This window comes from Narcine bancroftii, chromosome 3 (genome assembly GCF_036971445.1).
Source record: "Narcine bancroftii isolate sNarBan1 chromosome 3, sNarBan1.hap1, whole genome shotgun sequence".
Taxonomy (NCBI): domain Eukaryota; kingdom Metazoa; phylum Chordata; class Chondrichthyes; order Torpediniformes; family Narcinidae; genus Narcine; species Narcine bancroftii.
Genome location: NC_091471.1, coordinates 1,474,698 through 1,495,915, shown reverse-complemented (window position 1 = coordinate 1,495,915; position 21,218 = coordinate 1,474,698). Strand labels below are relative to the sequence as shown.

At 47.8% G+C, this 21,218-nt stretch overlaps 1 protein-coding gene across 2 annotated transcripts in view; it reads left to right on the top strand.

The window, feature by feature from the left end:
• The first annotated feature begins 120 nt into the window (after positions 1-120).
• The window catches only part of LOC138756923 (dynactin subunit 1-like), a 145,952-nt gene continuing 124,854 nt past the window's right edge, over positions 121-21,218 (top strand). The window contains exon 1 of one of the 2 annotated variants that reach the window (XM_069923345.1): positions 121-221. Coding sequence is in view for 1 of the 2 variants with exons in the window: in XM_069923343.1 (XP_069779444.1) it covers positions 19,157-19,183 (27 nt within the window). In the remaining variant the exon portion in view is untranslated. Of the gene's footprint in view, positions 222-19,092; positions 19,184-21,218 lie in introns of those variants that run through there. The other variant, XM_069923343.1, reaches the window with a different exon arrangement.

Sequence of the window (21,218 nt, the reverse complement as noted above, 5' to 3'; positions counted from 1 at the left end):
TGAAGTGGGATGTGGCCCAGGGGCGGGGTCTGGGTCCAGGAGCCACGTGTCTGTCTGTCTATGGGAGCAGGTTCCCATCGACACGAACGGACCACATTGAGGCGCGTGCCTCAGGCATCGACGTGTCACGGAGCGGTGCGCGTGCACGTGACGCCGGAAGTGGACCGCCGTGCACCGGAAGTTCCGCGAAGCGGGCGCAGTGTGTGTGGAGCGGCAAGCAGGTGAGGCCGCGGGATGGAGCGGTTTCCCCCCCCCCCCCCCAGAACCCTTCATATCCCCACATACCCCCCTCCTCATACTCCTCCTACCCCCCACCGCTTTACCCTATCCCCCCCGCCCCCTCCTCCCCCCGCCCCTCCTCCCCCCGCCCCTCCCCCCCCCGCCCCTCCTCCCCCCGCCCCTCCTCCCCCCGCCCCTCCTCCCCCCCGCCCCTCCTCCCCCCCGCCCCTCCTCCCCCCCGCCCCTCCACCCCCCGCCCCTCCCCCCCGCCCCTCCTCCCCCCCGCCCCTCCTCCCCCCCGCCCCTCCTCCCCCCCCGCCCCTCCTCCCCCCCGCCCCTCCTCCCCCCCGCCCCTCCTCCCCCCCGCCCCTCCTCCCCCCCGCCCCTCCTCCCCCCCGCCCCTCCTCCCCCCCGCCCCCTCCTCCCCCCCCCGCCCCTCCTCCCCCCCGCCCCTCCTCCCCCCCGCCCCTCCTCCCCCCCAATATTTGCAGCCCTTCCCCCCACAACCTGTCCCTCTCCCCATGGGTCCACAACTCCTCCATCATCCCTGAACCCCTTCCTCTTCTCTCTCCCTTTCCCTCAGGCTCCTTTGCTTCCAGTTCAGCATTTTCCCAGAACCAGAGCTCTTTGCTCCTTTGCCGTGCCTAAAATAAAAATGCAGGTGCTTGCCTGCTAGTGTCTGATACCTTGACGAAAGGCTAATTGCTGAAATGTCGGTTACCTTTTACTGCGTGACCTGCTGACTTTCTCCAGCACTTTATGTGTTGCACACAATCACAACGTCTCCAGACTTTCCTGTTTAACTCCAAATCTGTCTAATCTCTCCTCATCACTCATATCCTCCAAACCAGGCAACATCTGGGTGAACTTCTATACCCTTTCCAAAGCTTCCACGTCCTTCCAGTAATATAGCGACCAGAATTGTACACAGTATTCCAAGTTCACATGTATTAAAAGGTGTAGGTATGGTGGGAGGTGGGGGGGGGGGAGTAGCATTACTGGTCAGGGATAGAATCACGGTTGTAGAAAGGAAGGGGGCTGCAGAGGGAGGGTCCATTGAGTCAGTGAGAGTGGAAGTCAGAAATAGGAAAGGAGCTATCACTGTGCTGGGAGTTGTCTTAGAGGCCCCCAAATAGTCCCCTGGACACTGAGGAGCAGATAAACAGGCAGATTTTGGAATAGTTGGAAATACAGGGTTCTAGTTCTAGATTTCAACTGGCACCTCCTGACTGCAAGAGGGATAGATGGGGCTAAATTTGTCAGGTGTGTCCAAGAAGGGACTGGCTGATGACAGGAGAGGCCTTACTGGTTCTGGGGAATGAACCTGGTCAGATGGGGGAGCAATTTGGTGAGAGTGACCACAACTCCCTAAGGTTTAGCATAGCAATGGAAAAGGATAAAAACAGCCAAAAAGGGAAAATGTTAAATGGGGGAAGGGATAATTATGATGGGATGAGGTAGACACTAGCGAGAGTAAATTGGGAATAGATATCAGAACCAAAGAACATTATGGCAAAGAAAACAGCCCCTTCTTGTCTGCCAAATTATTACTCTACCTAGTTCCACTGACCTGCACCCAATCCATCTCCCTCCATAACCCTCCCATCCATGTACCTGTCCAAATTCTTCTTCAGTGTTAAAACTGAGCCCACATGCACCACCGCAGCTGGCAGCTCATTCCACGCCCCCACCGCTCTCTGAAGACGTTCCCTCTCATGTTCCTCCTAAACTGTTCCCCTTAAACTTTTTCCCTTTCACCCTTAACCCATGTCCTCTGGTTTTTATCTCACCCAACCTCAGTGGAAAAAGTCGACCTACATTTACTCTGCCTACTCCCTCATAATTTTAAATACGTCTTTCAAATCTCCATTTATTCTTCTATGCTCCAGGAAATAAAGTCCTAATCTGTTTAACCTTTCTCTGAAACGCACCATAACATCCCAACTCCTGTACTCAATACTTACCTGGTTGTTCACCCTCCCTCCTGAGAATGCTGCGAACTCAATCTGAGATATCTTGGACCCTTGAAGCAGGGAGGCAACGTCCCATCTGGGATACTTGATCTCTTCCATAGATCCTCTTATCTGTCTCTTAACTATGGAATCCCCGATCACTGCAGCTCGCTTCTCCTCCCTTCCTTTCTTAGCCACAGGACTTGACTCCGTGCCAGAGACCTGATCTCCGTGGCTTGTCCCTAGTTGGTCATTCCCCCCCAAAAGTATCCAAAATGGTACACTTGTAATTGCCCTGCTCTGCCTGATTGTTCCCCTTCCCTCTCCTGACTGTCACCTATCTACCTTCCTCCTGCCCTCTAGGTCTTCCCCCTGTAACTCCTGTCTATCTCATCTGCCTCCTGAATGATCCGGAGTTCATCCAACTCCATCCCTCTCACAGATGAAGCCGACAGGGATAATGCTGGATTCTCTGACGACCCACATTCTGCAAGAGGAGCCATTCCCTTGCCTTGGCTGCCATTCCCACTGTTTAACCTTTCTTGTCTGCCAAGACAAGAACTCCTCCATCATCCCTGAACCCCTTCCTCTTCTCTCTCCCTTTCCCTCAGGCTCCTTGCTTCCAGTTCAGCATTTTCCCAGAACCACTACATCCTCTAATGAATTCTCACCTCTCCTGCCTTCCTGTCAAGGCTCTTTAAATCTGAAAGAAGCCTCCAATCACCTGAACAAAATATAGATCTAAAAAAACCTGCCCTTAACTGTGCCTACCTGCTGAATCCTTTTTGTTCCTTGAATAGGGTTGCCCTTTCTTACTTCAACTCCATCATCACCACCTCAGCCTCTTCTCGTTGAAGCCTATTGAACCGAAACCTTCCCACTCTGACTCAGCTCACCTTCCCTCAGTAGAAAAAGCCTACCAACATTTACTCTATACCCCTCATAATTTTAAATAACTCTCACATCTCCTTTCATTCTTCTAGGCTCCAGGGAATAAAGTCCAAACCTGATTAACCTATCCCTGTAACTCAATTCCTGAAGTCTGGGCAACATCCTAGTCAATCTTCTCTGCAATAATTCTATTTTATTGATATCTTTCCTGTAGTTCGGTGACCAAACCTGCACACAATACTGCAAATTTGACCTCACCAATATCTTCTACAACTTTACCATAACATTCCCAATTCCTGTACTTAATACTGTGATTTATGAAGGGCAATATGCCAAAAGCTCTCTTCAGAATCAGAAATTGTAAAGTTGGAAAAGGTACAGAAGAGTTTTACCAAGTTGTCAGGATGAGGGAAGTTGAGTTTTTGTGAGAGACTGGAAAAACTAGGCCTGTTTTCCTTGGAGGGTAGTAGGGCGAGAGGGGAATTTAATGAGGGGCACAGGTGAGGTTAACAGTGACAGTGTGTTTCCCTAGTAAATCTTCTCTGGACTCTTTCTATCTTATTGATATCTTTCCTGTAGTTCAGTGACCAAAACTGCACACAATACTCCAAATTTGACCTCACCAATGTCTTATACAACTTCACCATAACATCTCAACTCCTCTACTCAATACTTGGATTTATGAGGCCAAGATACCAAAATCTCTCTTTACAACCCTGTCCACCTGTGACACCACATTCAGGGAATTATGTATCTGTATTCCCAGATCCCTCTGTTCTACCACACTCCTCAGTGCCCGACCATTCACCGTGTACGACCTTTCTTGGTTGGTTCTTCCAAAATGCAACACCTGACACTTGTCTGCATTAAATTCCATCGGTCATTTTTCCAGCTGGTCCAGATCCCTCTGCAAGCTTTGAAAACCTTCCTCACTGTCCACAACGTCTCCAATCTTAGTGTCATCTGCAAACTTGCTGATCCAATTGACCACATTATCATCCAGATCACTGATATAGATGACAAACAACAATGGTCCCAGCACTGATCCCTAAGGCACATCACTCGTCACAGGCCTCCAGTCTGAGAAGCATCATCCACCACCACTCTGTGGCTTCTCCCATCCAGCCATTGTTGAATCCAGCTCACTACTTCAACATGAATACCGAGTGTCTGAACCTTCCTAACTAATCTGCCATGTGGGACCCTGTAAAGGCCTTCCTAAAGTCCATGTGGACAACAGCCACAGCCTTTCCTTTGTCATCGTTTCTGGTAACCTTCTCAAAAAACTCTATAAGGTTGGTTAAACACAGCATCATCAAATCTGATGGTCACCTCTAAAAAAAATTCTGTCCGATTCATGGGACATGATGTAACACACACAAATCCACAACAGACTTGGTCCATTCAGTCCCTGTTGATCCATAAATTGGTAGATCCTTTCCTTTTGAATCCCCTTCAGCACAGTTCCACCCACTGACACCAGACTCACTGGCTGGTAGGTCTGACTTGTTCTTGCTGCATGTTGTAAATAATAGCATCAGCCACCCTTCCCCCCCGCCCCCCCAACTTCCAGTTCTCCAGCACTTCAGCCAAGGGCAAAGACAATGTCAATATCTCAGCAAGAACCTCCCCAATTTTATCCCCATCTTCCTACAACGTGCGAGGATGTACCGTCATGCCATGGGGACTTGTGGATTCTAATACGCTGCAGAGATCTGCTCTCTGCTCATTCTTCCATGGTTCAGCACCTCATCACTCGTTTCCTCCATCTCCTTGGCTCCATGATATCTACAGTATAAATTTTTGAGAAGTATTCACTGAAAATCCCACCATCTTGGGGCTCTATACAAACTGGCTCTATACAAACATGACGGTACATCCTCGCACGTTGTAGGAAAATGGGGATAAAATTGGGGAGGTTCTTGCTGAGATATTGACATTGTCTTTGCCCTTGGCTGAAGTGCTGGAGAACTGGAAGAATCTCTTGGGATTCTTCTTGATCCTGCCCACCAGCTCCATTTCACGTCTTCTTTATTTGTCTTCCTGATTTCCCCCTTACATTCCTGTACGAATCAAGGATTCTGTTGATCTAGACCTTTAAATCTGAAAGAAGCCTCCAATCACCTGTATCTCCCCCCCATCTTCCCTCTCCCCACCTTTGCTGCCCATTTCTCCTGTCCTTTCTTACCTGAATTTTCTTCTCTCCACTCTACCCCATCTGCCTGTACCTCCCCATCTACCTGCATCTCCCCTGCCTGCCTGCATCTCCCCGCCTGCCTGCATCTCCCCCGCCTGCCTGCATCTCCCCCGCCTGCCTGCATCTCCCCGCCTGCCTGCATCTCCCCCGCCTGCCTGCATCTCCCCCGCCTGCCTGCATCTCCCCCGCCTGCCTGCATCTCCCCCGCCTGCCTGCATCTCCCCCGCCTGCCTGCATCTCCCCCGCCTGCCTGCATCTCCCCCGCCTGCCTGCATCTCCCCCGCCTGCCTGCATCTCCCCCGCCTGCCTGCATCTCCCCCGCCTGCCTGCATCTCCCCCGCCTGCCTGCATCTCCCCCGCCTGCCTGCATCTCCCCCGCCTGCCTGCATCTCCCCCGCCTGCCTGCATCTCCCCCGCCTGCCTGCATCTCCCCCGCCTGCCTGCATCTCCCCCGCCTGCCTGCATCTCCCCCGCCTGCCTGCATCTCCCCCGCCTGCCTGCATCTCCCCCGCCTGCCTGCATCTCCCCCGCCTGCCTGCATCTCCCCCGCCTGCCTGCATCTCCCCCGCCTGCCTGCATCTCCCCCGCCTGCCTGCATCTCCCCCGCCTGCCTGCATCTCCCCCGCCTGCCTGCATCTCCCCCGCCTGCCTGCATCTCTTCTGGTATCTCCCTATCTCCACTCTACTCATCTGCCTGCATCACCCCATCTCCTTCCATCTGCTCTGTCAGCACGACTCTCCTCCTGTCTGCCTGTATCACGACTCTCCCCACGTCTTTCCCTTCTCCCCTCTCCTCTGCTCTCCACTCTCTCACCGTGTCCTCCCTCCCCTGCTCCCCTTACCCCTCCCTTTCCTATATTCTCCTCCCATCTCTTTCTCTCTGCCTCCTCTCTGACCCTGCTCTCCTCTATCCCCCATCTCCACTCTCTCCCCCTTTCCTCTCCACCTCCCCCTTTCCTCTCTCCCCACCTCTCCTCCTGCCCCCCACACTCTCTCTCCCCCTCCCTCACTCACTCCCTCCCTCTCTCCTCCTCACCTCTTGCCCTCCCCCCTCTCACACCCTCTCCCTCCTCTATCCCCCCCTTCCCTTCCCCCTGCTGTTATGATTTCATTGCCCTCCTCCTTCCAGTGCTTTTCTCTCTGTCTGTCTGTGATCCTGGCTGATAAATGCAGGGTATTGGATGCCATGATGGATTTTCTCTGGAGCTGCAGTTACTGCAGAATCGGGTTGTGTGGAGTCAGCATGTTGTTTCATCCCAGGGTCCGACTGCCACCCTCTCCACCCCTCCCCGCTTGTCATCATTCTGGATTCTGACAAAGCAGCTTGCAGTGCAAAATTATAGAACAGTCCAGCACTGGAACTGACCCTTTGACCCATGTGTCTGAATATGATGTCCATATCAAACTGCAACTGTGCTGCTTGCACATGAAAGACATCCCTCCATACCACATGCCCCTATTGTACAACACACCTATTGTATCTGCTTCCACTTCCACCCAGCAGCCTGTTCCAGGCATCTATCACTCTGTGTAAAATATTTATCTTTCATGCCTCCCTTAAACTTCCTCTTCCTCACCTTAAACACGAGCTTTTCATGTGTGATACTTTTGCCCTGGGGACTGCCTATCAGTGATTTTGCACACCTCAACCTCCTCCTGCACTCCAGAGAAAACAACCCAAGTTTGTCCCATCTCATCCCCTCTTAACCAGGCAACATCCTGGTGAACCTCTTCTGTCCTCTTTCCAAAGCCTCCACATCCTTCCTGCAAGGGGGCGACCAGAATTGCACACTGTATTCCACGTGCGACCTTACCCAACACCGATCCCTGTGAAGTACCATTATTGGAAGAGTCCCTTGATGAAGGGCTCAAGCCTGAAATGTTGGTTAGGTCTTTGCTTTATAAAGTCCACTGTTTGACCTGCTAAGTTTCTCCAGCGTTGTGTTTTTACGATTATAGAAAGGATATGGAGGGTGCAGAGGAGATTTACCAGGATGTTGCCTAGATTGGAAAATAAGTCTTATGAGGTTAGCAGATCTGGGACCTTTCTCTTTAGAATGTAGAAGGATGAGCGGAGACTTAATAGATGTCTACAAGATTATGAGAGGACAGTCAGCACCTGTTTCCTAGAGGACGTGAACAAAGTGAAGAGAGGGGAGTTTAGGGGAGAGATCAGGGGTAAATATTTCCTGGAATGCCTTGCTAGGGATGGTAGTGGAGGCTGAAACATTGGGGGCATTTAAGAGACTCTTAGAGACATGGATGGAAGAAAAATAGAGGGTGACAAGATAGGGAGAGTTCAGTATTTTTTACAGGTTGGCACAACATCAAGGGCCTGTACTGTGCTTTAGTGTTCTATGCTCTTGTATCACTGGTCACAGGCCTCCAGTCCGAGTAACACCCTTTTGTCCCAGCCTATTTCTAAGAACTAGCCAATTCCATATCCAAACTGTGGACCCACGTACTGCATCCTGTTGCTTTAGTCAAACACCTCCCTAAAGTCCACGTAGACAACACCCACTGCCCCATTCTCATCAACCACCTTTGTCACTTCAAAAAATCACAATCAACTTGGTAAGACATGCCCCTCACAAAGCCACATTGACTGCCTCTAATCCGACCGTGCACCCAGCCCGCCCGCAAGTGCCCTTTCCCATCGGTTCCTTACCTCTGATGTGAGGCTGACTGGCCTCATTTCCTGGGTTATCTTGTTTTCCCTTGAACAAGGCATCATCATTCAGTGTGACCTGGATTCTGTGTCTGTCCCAGTAAATGAATGGCCACTCAGCCCATCTAGTTCGGGTTAGTTTTTCACAAGAGCAAACCAATCATTCACTCCCCAGAGCCCTGCAAACTCTTCTTATCGCTGACTACTTCAAATCTGCCTGCATCAAGCCGGCCCCTGACAGTGTGTCCGTTCCCCAATTCTTCCTCAGGGCTCTTTTGATTTTTGTGACCATTATTTTTTATTAATTGAGGATCGGTTCATAAAGCCTCCCGCATTTGGTTCTATTTGCCTCTGTCCATACCCTTCAGTAACTATGAAACTGGACGAGGGCAGCCTGCTGGATGTAGTTAATGTAGGCTTCAGCAAGGCTTTGCCGCGCTCCAACATGGCGCACTGGTCTTGGAGGTTAATGCACAGGTTGGAGGTGTTCTGACTTGGTCCTGGGCCACTGATATATCACAGGGATCCGTGCTGCATGTGATTTGGATAAGACTGGAGGTGGTCTGGTCAGTTGGAGTCACAGCAAAGGATGCCTAATGATACAATAGGACGCAGATTAGCTGGCAACTAGGTGGCACAGTTGTAGCGTTCAGCACAATCCCATTACACAGTAGTTGTAGCAGTCAGCACAATGTAATTACACAGTTGGTTTAGCGGACAGCAAAATTTCATTACACTGTTGCTGTAGCGGTCAGCACAATTCCATTACACAGCAGTTGTAGCGGTCAGCACGATTCCATTACATAGCAGTTGTAGCGATCAGCACAATGCCATTACACAGCAGTTGTAGCGGTCAGCACAATGCCATTACACTGTTGTTGTAGCAGTCAGCACAATGTCATTACACAGTTGTTGTTGCGGTCAGCACAATGTCATTACACAGTTGTTGTTGCGGTCAGCACAATGTCATTCCACTGTTGTTGTTAGCAGTCAGCACAATGTCATTACACAGTTGTAGCGGTCAGCACAATGTCACTACACTGTTGTAGTAGTGGTTAGGACAATCCCATTACACAGTAGTTTTAGCGGTCAGCACAATGTCATTACTCAGTTGTAGCGGTCAGCACAGTGTCATTACACAGTTGTTGTATCGGTCAGCACAATGTCATTACACAGTTGTAGTAGCGGTTAGGACAATCCCATTACACAGTAGTTTTAGCGGTCAGCACAATGTCATTACTCAGTTGTTGTAGCGGTCAGCACAATGTCATTACTCAGTTGTTGTAGCAGTCAGCACAATGTCATTACACAGTTGTAGAGGTCTGCACAATGCGATTACACAGTTCTTGTAGCGGTCAGCACAATCTCATTATACAGGTGTTGTAGAGGTCAGCATAATGTCATTACACAGTTGTAGCGGTCAGCATAATGTCATTACACAGTTGTAGCAATCAGCACAATCCCATTACACAGTTGTTGTAACAGTCAGCACAATGTCATCACTCAGTTGTTGTAGCGGTCAGCACAATGTCATTACACAGGTGTTGTAGCGGTCAGCACAATGCCATTACACAATTGCTGTAGCCGTCAGCACAATGCCATTACACAGCAGTTATAGCCGTCAGCACAATGCCGTTACACAGTTGTTGTAGCGGTCAGCACAATGTAATTACACAGTTGGTTTAGCGGTCAGCGCAATAACATTCCACAGTTGTTATTGCTGTTAGCACAATTCCATTACATAGCAGTTGTAGCGTTCAGCACAATGCCATTACACAGTTGTTGTAGCAGTCAGCACAATGCCGTTACAGTTGTTGTAGCGGTCAGCACAATGTCATTACACAGTTGGTTTAGCGGTCAGCACAATGCCATTCCACAGTTGTTGTTGCTGTTAGCGCAATTCCATTACACAGCAGTTGTAGCGTTCAGCACAATGCCATTACACAGTTGTTGTAGCGGTCAGCACAATGTCATTACACAGTTGTTGTAGCAGTCAGCACAATGCCGTTACAGTTGTTGTAGCGGTCAGCACAATGTCATTACACAGTTGGTTTAGCGGTCAGCACAATGCCATTCCACAGTTGTTGTTGCTGTTAGCGCAATTCCATTACACAGCAGTTGTAGCGTTCAGCACAATGCCATTACACAGTTGTTGTAGCGGTCAGCACAATGTCATTACACAGTTGTTGTCACGGTCAGCATAATGTCATTACACAGTTGTTGTCGGGGTCAGCTCAATGCTATTACTCTGTTGTAGTAGCGGTCAGCACAATCCCATTACACAGTTGTTGTCGCGGTCAGCACAATGCTATTACACAGTTGAAGCATCCAGCACAATGCCATTACTCAGTTGTTGTAGCGGTCAGCACAATGCCATTACCCAGTTGTTGTAGTGGTCAGCACAATGTCTTTACACATTTGTTGTAACGGTCAGCACAATGACATTACACAGTTTTCGCGGTCAGCACAATATCATCACACTGTTGTAGCGGTCAGCACAATGTCATTACACTGTTGTAGTAGCGGTCAGCACAATGTCATTACACAGTTGTTGTAGCGGTCAGAAAAATGTCATTATTCAGTTGTAGCGGTCAGCACAATTCCATTACACAGTAGTTGTAGCGGTCAGCACAATGTCATTACACAGTTGTTGTAGAGGTCAGCCCAATGCCATTACTCAGTTGTTGTCGCAGTCAGCACAATGCCCTTACACAGTTGTGGTAGCGGCCAGCCAAATGTCATTACACTGTTGTAGCGGTCAGCACAATGTCATTACACAGTTGTTGTAGCAGTTAGCACATTGCCATTACACTGTTGCTGTAGCGGTCAGCACAATCCCATTAGACAGTTGTTGTAGCGGTCATAGCAATGTCATTACTCAGTTGTAGCGGTCACCACAATGTCTTTACACAGTTGATGTAGAGGTCATAACAATGTCATTACTCATAACAATGTCATTACTCAGTTGTAGCGGTCACCACAATGTCTTTACACAGTTGATGTAGCGGTCATAACAATGTCATTACTCAGTTGTAGCGGTCACCACAATGTCATTACTCAGTTGTAGCGGTCACCACAATGTCTTTACACAGTTGTAGCAGTCTGCACAATGTCACTCCACTGATGTAGTAGCTATCAGCATAATGCCATTACACAGTCGTTGTAGCGTCTAGCACAATCTCATTACACAGTTGTTGTAGAGATCAGCTCAATCTCTTTACACTGTTGTAGTAGCGGTCAGCACAATCCCATTACACAGTTGTTGTAGCGGTCAGCACAATGTCATTACACAACTGTAGTGGTCAGCACAATGTCTTTACATAGTTGTTGTAACGGTCAGCACAATGATGTTACACAGTTCTAGCGGTCAGCACAATGATGTTACACAGTTCTAGCGGTCAGCACAATGTCATTACACAGTTGTTGTAGCAGTTAGCACATTGCCATAACACTGTTGCTGTAGCGGTCAGCACAATTCCATTACACAGCAGTTGTAGCAGTCAGCACAATTCCATTACATAGCAGTTGTAGCGATCAGCACAATGCCATTACAGACCAGTTGTAGTGGTCAGTACCATGGCATTACACAGTTGTTGTAGCGATCAGCACAATGCCATTACACAGCCGACGTAGGGGTCAGCACAATGTCATTACACTGTTGTTGTGGTGGTAGCACTATGTCTTTACACAGTTGATGTAGCGCTCAGCACAATGCCATTACACAGTTGTTGTAGCGTTTAGCACAATGTCATTACACAGTTGTAGAGGTCAGCTCAATGCCATTACACTGTTGTAGTAGCGGTCAGCACAATGCCATTACACAGTTGTTGTAGCATTTAGCACAATGTCATTACACAACTGTAGTAGTCAGCACAATGTCTTTACACAGTTGTAACGGTCAGCACAATGATGTTACACAGTTTTAGCGGTCAGCACAATGTCATTACACAGTTGTAGAGGTCAGCTCAATGCCATTACACTGTTATAGTAGCGGTCAGCACAATCCCATTACACAGTTGTTGTAGCGGTCAGCACAATGTCATTACACAACTGTAGTAGTCAGCACAATGTCTTTACACAGTTGTAACGGTCAGCACAATGATGTTACACAGTTTTAGCGGTCAGCACAATGTCATTAAACAGTTGTTGTGGCAGTCAGCACAATGCCATTACAGAGCAGTTGTAGCAGTCAGTATAATGCCATTACACAGTTGTTGTAGCGGTCAGCACAATGCCATTACACAGTCGATGTAGGGGTCAGCACAATGTCATTACACTGTTGTTGTGGTGGTCAGCACTATGTCATGACACAGTTGTTGTAGCGGTCAGCACAATGTCATTACACAGTTGTTGGAGCGGTCAGCATAATGTCATAACACAAATGTAGCGGTCAACACTATGCCATTACACAGTTGTTGTAGCGGTCAGAACAATGCCATTACACAGTTGTTGTAATGGTCAGCACAATTCCATTACACAGTTGTTCTAGCGGTCAGCACAATGCCATTACAGTTGTTGTAGCGGTCAGCACAATGTCATTACACAGTTGGTTTAGCGGTCAGCGCAATGCCATTCCACATTTGTTGTTGCTGTTAGCACAATTTCATTACACAGCAGTTGTAGCGTTCAGCACAATGCCGTTACAGTTGTTGTAGCGGTCAGCACAATGTCATTACACAGTTGGTTTAGCGGTCAGCGCAATGCCATTCCACATTTGTTGTTGCTGTTAGCACAATTTCATTACACAGCAGTTGTAGCGTTCAGCACAATGTCATTACACAGTAGTTGTCGCGGTCAGCACAATGTCATTACACAGTTGTTGTCGCGGTCAGCTCAATGCTATTACTCTGTTGTAGCGGTCAGCACAATCCCATTACACAGTTGTTGTCGCGGTCAGCGCAATGCTATTACACAGTTGAAGCGTCCAGCACAATGCCATTACTCAGTTGTTGTAGCGGTCAGCACAATCCCATTACACAGTTGTTGTCGCGGTCAGCACAATGCTATTACACAGTTGAAGCGTCCAGCACAATGCCATTACCCAGTTGTTGTAGTGGTCAGCACAATGTCTTTACACATTTGTTGTAACGGTCAGCACAATGACATTACACAGTTGTCGCGGTCAGCACAATATCATCACACTGTTGTAGCGGTCAGCACAATGTCATTACACTGTTGTAGTAGCGGTCAGCACAATGTCATTACACAGTTGTTGTAGCGGTCAGAACAATGTCATTATTCAGTTGTAGCGGTCAGCACAATTCCATTACACAGTAGTTGTAGCGGTCAGCACAATGTCATTACACAGTTGTTGTAGCGGTCAGCTCAATGCCGTTACACTGTTGTAGTAGCGGTCAGCACAATCCAATTACACATTAGTTGTATTGGTCAGCCCAATGCCATTACTCAGTTGTTGTCGCAGTCAGCACAATGCCCTTACACAGTTGTGGTAGCGGTCAGCCAAATGTCATTACACTGTTGTAGCGGTCAGCACAATGTCATTACACAGTTGTTGTAGCAGTTAGCACATTGCCATTACACTGTTGCTGTAGCGGTCAGCACAATCCCATTAGACAGTTGTTGTAGCGGTCATAGCAATGTCATTACTCAGTTGTAGCGGTCACCACAATGTCTTTACACAGTTGATGTAGCGGTCATAACAATGTCATTACTCAGTTGTAGCGGTCACCACAATGTCTTTACACAGTTGATGTAGCGGTCATAACAATGTCATTACTCAGTTGTAGCGGTCACCACAATGTCTTTACACAGTTGTAGCGGTCTGCACAATGTCACTCCACTGATGTAGTAGCTATCAGCATAATGCCATTACACAGTCGTTGTAGCGTCTAGCACAATCTCATTACACAGTTGTTGTAGAGATCAGCTCAATGTCATTACACTGTTGTAGTAGCGGTCAGCACAATCCCATTACACAGTTGTTGTAGCGGTCAGCACAATGTCATTACACAACTGTAGTGGTCAGCACAATGTCTTTACACAGTTGTTGTAACGGTCAGCACAATGATGTTACACAGTTCTAGCGGTCAGCACAATGTCATTACACAGTTGTTGTAGCAGTTAGCACATTGCCATAACACTGTTGCTGTAGCGGTCAGCACAATTCCATTACAGAGCAGTTGTAGCGGTCAGTACAATGGCATTACACAGTTGATGTAGCGCTCAGCACAATGTCATTACTCAGTTGTAGCGGTCACCACAATGTCTTTACACAGTTGTAGCGGTCTGCACAATGTCACTCCACTGTTGTAGTAGCCATCAGCACAATGCCATTACACAGTTGTTGTAGCGTTTAGCACAATGTCATTACACAGTTGTAGAGGTCAGCACAATCCCTTTACACAGTTGTTGTAGCGGTCAGCACAATGTCATTACACAACTGTAGTAGTCAGCACAATGTCTTTACACAGTTGTAACGGTCAGCACAATGATGTTACACAGTTTTAGCGGTCAGCACAATGTCTTGACACTGTTGTTGTAGCGGACAGCACAATGTCATTACACAGTTGTTGTAGCGGTCAGCACAATGCCATTACACAGTCGATGTAGGGGTCAGGACAATGTCATTACACTGTTGTTGTGGTGGTAGCACTATGTCATGACACAGTTGTTGTAGCGGTCAGCACATGTCATTACACAGTTGATGGAGCGGTCAGCATAATGTCATAACACAACTGTAGCGGTCAACACTATGCCATTACACAGTTGTTGTGGCGGTCAGAACAATGCCATTACACAGTTGTTGTAATGGTCAGCACAATTCCATTACACAGCAGTTATATGGCGAGCTCTCCACTGGCCACCGTGACAGAGGTGCATCAAAGAAAAGGTACAAGGACTGATTAAAGAAATCTCTTGGTGCCTGTCACATTGACCACCGCCAGTGGGCTGATAATGCCTCAAACCGTGCATCTTGGCGCCTCACAGTTTGGCGGGCAGCAACCTCCTTTGAAGAAGACCGCAGAGCCCACCTCACTGACAAAAGGCAAAGGAGGAAAAACCCAACACCCAACCCCAACCAACCAATTTTCCCTTGCAACCGCTGCAATCGTGTCTGCCTGTCCCACATCGGACTTGTCAGCCACAAACGAGCCTGCAGCTGACGTGGACTTTTTACCCCCTCCATAAATCTTCGTCCGCGAAGCCAAGCCAAAGAAAGTAGCGGTCAGCACAATGTCATTACTCAGTTGTTGTAGCGGTCAGCACAATGTCATTACTCAGTTGTAGCGGTCTGCACAATGTCACTCCACTGTTGTAGTAGCCATCAGCACAATGCCATGACACAGTTGTTGTAGCGGTCAGCACAATGTCATTACACAACTGTAGTGGTCAGCACAATGTCTTTACACAGTTGTTGTAACGGTCAGTACAATGATGTTGCACAGTTGTAGTGGTCAGCACAATGTCTTGACACAGTTGTAACGGTCAGCACAATATCATCACACAGTTGTAGCGGTCAGCACAATGTCATTACACAGTTTTTGTAGTGGTCAGAACAATGTCATTACACAGTTGTAGCGGTCAGCACAATCCCATTACACAGTAGTTGTAGCGTTCAGCACAATGTCATTACACAGTTGTAGCGCTCAGCACAATGTCATTACACAGTTGTAGCGGTGAGCACAATATCATCACACAGTTGTAGCAGTCAGCACAATGTCATTACACTGTTGTAGTAGCGGTCAGCACAATGCCATTACACAGTTGTAGCGGTGAGCACAATATCATCACACAGTTGTAGCGCTCAGCACAATGTCATTACACAGTTGTAGCGGTGAGCACAATATCATCACACAGTTGTAGCAGTCAGCACAATGTCATTACACTGTTGTAGTAGCGGTCAGCACAATGTCATTACACAGTTGTAGCGCTCAGCACAATGTCATTACACAGTTGTAGCGGTGAGCACAATATCATCACACAGTTGTAGCAGTCAGCACAATGTCATTACACTGTTGTAGTAGCGGTCAGCACAATGCCATTACACAGCAGTTGTAGCGGTCAGCACAATCCCATTACACAATTGTTGTGGCGGTCAGCACAATGTCATTGCACAGTTGTTGTAGCGGTCACCACAATCCCATTACACAGTTGTTGTGGCGGTCAGCACAATGTCATTGCACAGTTGTTGTAGCGGTCACCACAATGTCATTACACACTTGTTGTAGCGGTCAGCACAATGTCATTCCACTGATGTTGTAGCGGTCAGCACAATGTCATTATACAGTTGTTGTTTGCGGTCAGCATAATGTCATCACACAGTTGTTGTAATGGTCAGCACAATGACATTACACAGTTGTCGCGGTGAGCACAATATCATCACACAGTTGTAGCGGTCAGCACAATGTCATTACACTGTTGCAGTAGCGGTCAGCACAATGTCATTACACAGTTGTAGCGGTCAGCACAATGTCATTACACTGTTGCAGTAGCGGTCAGCACAATGCCATTACACAGTTGTAGCGGTCAGCACAATGCCATTACACAGTTGTTGTAGCGGTCAGCACAATGTCATTATTCAGTTGTATCGGTCAGCACAATGCCATTACACAGTTGTAGCGGTCAGCACAATGCCATTACACAGGTGTTGTAGTGGTCAGCACAATGCCATTACACAGCTGTTGTAGTGGTCAGCACAATTCCATTACACAGCTGTTGTAGTGGTCAGCACAATGTCATTACATAGTTGTTGTGGAGGTCAGCACAATGTCTTTACACAGTTGTTGTCGGGGTCAGCACAATGTCATTATATAGTTGTTGTAGCGGTCAGCATAACGTCATTACACAGTTGTAGAGGTCTGCACAATGCGATTACACAGTTCTTGTAGCGGTCAGCACAATCACATTACACAGTTGTTGTAGAGGTCAGCACAATGTCATTATATAGTTGTTGTAGCGGTCAGCACAATGTCATTACAGCACCAGCCATCGGGACTGAGGTTCGAAGGCCACACTGTCTATAAGGAGTTCTTCCCATGTGGGTTTTCTCCGGTTTCCTACCACCGTTCAAAACGGTGAGGTTGTAGATCAATTGGGTGTAATTGGGTCGAATGGGCTCGTGGACCAAAAGGGCCTGTTCCCATTTTGTATGTCTAAATTTAATTTAAAAAAAAAATAACATTACAGCACAGTTGCCCTTTTCCCCTTGATGTTGCACTGACCTGCATGTATGTGTGAGCCTCTTAAATTGTCCCTAACGTTTCAGCCTCCACTACCACCGTGCAAGGCATTCCAGGTGTCAGATGGAGATCAAATTCTGGTGGAACTTGGAGAGAAAGTAGCAGGAGCTGAATGCTGATGTTCGGAGACCTTGGAGTTCAAGTCCATAGCTCCCTAAGAAAAACAGGATAGTGAAGAAGAAATTTGTTGTGACTGTTTCACAACACTCCATTCATATTTGGGTTGGGTCTTCATGTTCCAGCTGTACGAAACTTTGGTTAGACTGCTCTTGGAGTGTTGTGTATCATCTAGTTGCCTCACTACAGGAAGGATGTGGCTGGAATAGAGAGAGTGAAGAAGAGATTTACTATAATGCTGCCTGTAAGGAGAGATTGGACGAGCTGTGTTTATTCTCACATAGGAAGCTAGGAGATGGATAAAATTATGAGGGCCACCATGATAGCTACCAGAAAATAACTGAACCCTTTCTACCTCATAACCCTCTGTTTTTAATTCCATCCATGCGTCTGACTAAGAGTCCCTTAATGCCCCTAATGTTTCTGTCTCCACCACCATCCCCCGGCAAGGCATTTCAGGGACCCACAAATGTCTCTGTAAACTTACCCCTGATGCCTCCCCTAAACTTCACTTTGTATGTGCCCTCTGCTATTTCCAGTCTTCCCTGGGAAAAAGGTGCTGGCTGTCAACTTTATCTACGCCTCTCAAAGCTGAGTGTAGGGCCAGGGCAGTGGCATCTGCTGTTGATGTCTTGGCGGTATGTGAACTGGAGGGGGTCAAGAGTAGCTGGTAGGCTGAAGTTATGGCTAATCTCTCCTCTAAGTTACCCTCTAAACCTGGCAACATCCCTTTCCAAAGCCTCCACATCTTTCCCATAATGGGATGACCAGAATTGGACATAGTCCAAGTGCGGCCTGACCAAAGTTTTACGTACCTGCAACATGTCTACCTTCCTCTTTTACTCAAGACCTGGCCAGTGAAGTAAAGCATACCATACTCCTTCTTTACCCTATCCATGGCATGGCCATCTTACCACTCTATCTACACGAACCCACACAAATCTCTGAAGTTTCTCATTGAATTTCAATGGTTGCCCAGTATTAGCTGGAGAAATGTCTCACTCATCACCAGAGAAATCTTTGCTGGAATGTCTGAGTCATCTCCAGTAATTGCCAGAGTAGTGTCTGGTAATTGCCAGTCTCCTCTCTGGAGGAATGTCTCAGTCATCTCTGGTGTAATGTCTGGTGGATGTTCTCTGTCCCTGATGGTGGTGGAGGGCAGATCATTAAATACAGTAAGATTGAGGAAGCCAGTTTTGGGTAAGAGGCAGGAGGAACAGAGGCAACATTGATTGGCATTAGTGACTGACAAGGCAGGGTGGGCTTGAGGGCCTTGCTCTTGTTTTCTTCTGCTCTTGTGTAGGGGGTGTTGATAAACAGAGTATTTTGGGCTCCGGACGTCCCTAAATCTGGCAGCACAGGTGGAGGGGAAGGGCGGTGGCGATGAAGGCATTTGGAATGTTAACCATTACCCATGGCATAGAGGACAGAGCCATCTTGTGCTTCTCAGACCTTGGGTGGATCTGAGCTGGAGTCATGAGTGCAGTTCTGGCACCTTATTGTGGTCATGCTGGAGAGAATGTGCCGCAGGTTCACCAGGAGGTTACAGAATTGTACAGCAGAGAAATGGGCTCTTCGATTCTGCCCTGAATATCATGCCTATCCCTACACACCCCCCTCATCTGCATGAATCCCATCTCCCTCTGTGCCCTGCCCATTCAAGCACCTGTCCAGATGCCTCCGAAATGTTGTTCCTGTCGGTACCTCCACCACCTCCTCTGGCAGCTCATTCCAGAGAGCCACCACTCTGCGTGTGAAATATTTCTCCCTCAGATCCCCTTTAAAACTTCCCTCTGTCACCTTCAACCCATGTCACAGATTCCTACCTTGAAGAAAATGACAACATTCAAAGCCATTTAGACAGATTTATGGAGAGGAATTTGCCATTTATGGTGATTGAGAGAGACTGCGGATGCTGGAAACTGGAGAAGCACAGCAGGTCAGCCAGCACCCATGCAAGGCAAGAGATAGCCAATGTTGGGTCATGAGGCTTTTATGGATGCTTCTGACCCTCAGTTCCTCCTCCATTTTGTGTGTTGTTTCATAATTTTGTGAACGTGTTTAGAGTTGAGCAGGATAGGTAGGAGTGGGAGGGGAGGGAGGGAACTATAGATAGTCCAGGGCAGCCATTCTCAATCTTTTTTTTGGATATGGCCCCCTTGGGACTCTGCTTAAGATTTATGGGCCATTTCCTTGAGAAGTAGTCAAGTTTAGTTGGCTTCTTCCCTACTTCTCCGACCGACTACATAAAAAGCATTTTATGATTTCAGTCCGTTACCCTTTTAAATACTGTATGCTGTTACCCTAGGGTGGGGTAGGAGGTGTACGGTCCCCATTAGAGTGACTGGTCTCAGGGATCAGTAGTGAAGAGGCTGTTAGCAGCCTTAGATCACATCAAGGTGGATCAATCTCTGGCTCCAGATCAGGTACATCCCAGAACATTGTGGGAGGGCAGGACAGAAATTGTTGGGGCCTTGACACATTTTTTACTTCCTGCTGATAGCAGGAGAAATTCGGGAGGACGGGGGGATGGCAAATGTGGTGCCATTGTTTAAAATCAGGTTTAGGATAATCCGGGTAACTACAGACCTGTCAGTCTGACGTCAGTGGTAGGGAGAGGGTTGGGAGAGATAGAATCTATCAACATTTGGACAGAAAGGAGAGCCAGGGGAATTTGTGCGTGGAAAATTGTGTCCCACCAACTGCAGTGATTTTTTTTGAAGAGGTGACAAAGCTGGTAAATGAGGGCAAGGCAGTTGATGTTATTTATGTGGATTATAGAAAAACGTTTGATATGGTCTCACCTGGTGTTTGGTCTGGAAGGTTAGGAGAGCAACTGGATAAAATTGGATTGGAAATGGTCTAAGGTTGAGCAAGCAGGGGTTTTTCTCTTAGGAGCAATGAAGGATGGGAGGTGATTTAAATAAAAGTCTATAAGATTATGTGGGGCAGAGATAAGAACATAGAAAATTACAGTACAGGCCGGTGCCGACCTATATATCTACCAAAAAATACTAAACCCTCCCTATCCCGTAACCCTCTATTTTTCTTCCATCCACGTGCCTGTCTAAGGGGCTCTTAAATGTCCGTAATGTTTCAGTCTCCACCCCATCCCTGGCAAGGCAATCCAGGCCCCCACAACTCTGTGTAAAAAAAAAAATGAAATCCTGATGTCTTCCCCCTAAACTAAGGTGAACAGATAGCACCTTTTTCCGATGGGGTGGGAACAAGGCAAATATCAGAGGACACTTGTTTAAGGTGAGGAACATTTAGGGGAGATGGCAGAGATATGTTTATTACCCAGAGTGGTGGGTGCCTGGAATGCATTGTCGGGGTGGTGGTGCTACCTAAAGAGAAAAGCTCAAGCAAGCTCTGTCAACATTGCTTCATAGCCAGACCACTTCCCCAATCCAGGCAACTCTTACTAAATTTCCTCTGCACCCTGTCGAAAGCATCTACATCCTTCCTGGAATGAGCTGACCAGAGAGCAGTTTCTCAGACCTGCTGGAGAAACTCAGCAGGCCAAGTAGCATTCATAGGCAGTAAAGGATGGCTAACATTTAGGCCCTGAAGCCATTGTCAAGATCAGAACTGGTTGCATTGAAGCTTGGGCCCAAGAGCCAGTTCTATGACTTGACCTAGGAGAGCCACATGGCATTTCACTAAACCATTCCATTCTGACAGCTGTATCCGGGGTTGCCCAAACATTCGAGTGTTTAAACTAGATTCAGTTTCCAAGCACCTACAGAGTAGGATGGCTGGTTTGAAATTGCACTCTTTGTTCTTCCAGACTGTGGTATGAAATAGAAATGAGTGTTTCTAGACCTGACATGGATGCAGATTTAATCCAGATTCGGGTTGTGAGCTGCGACTGTTCTGCTCCCATTGTCTGCATTGATTATGATGCAATGGGGAGTGGGGGGGCGGGGGGGGTCTGTGCGCACATTCGCGGTTTGCTTGCGCCCAGTGGCCAG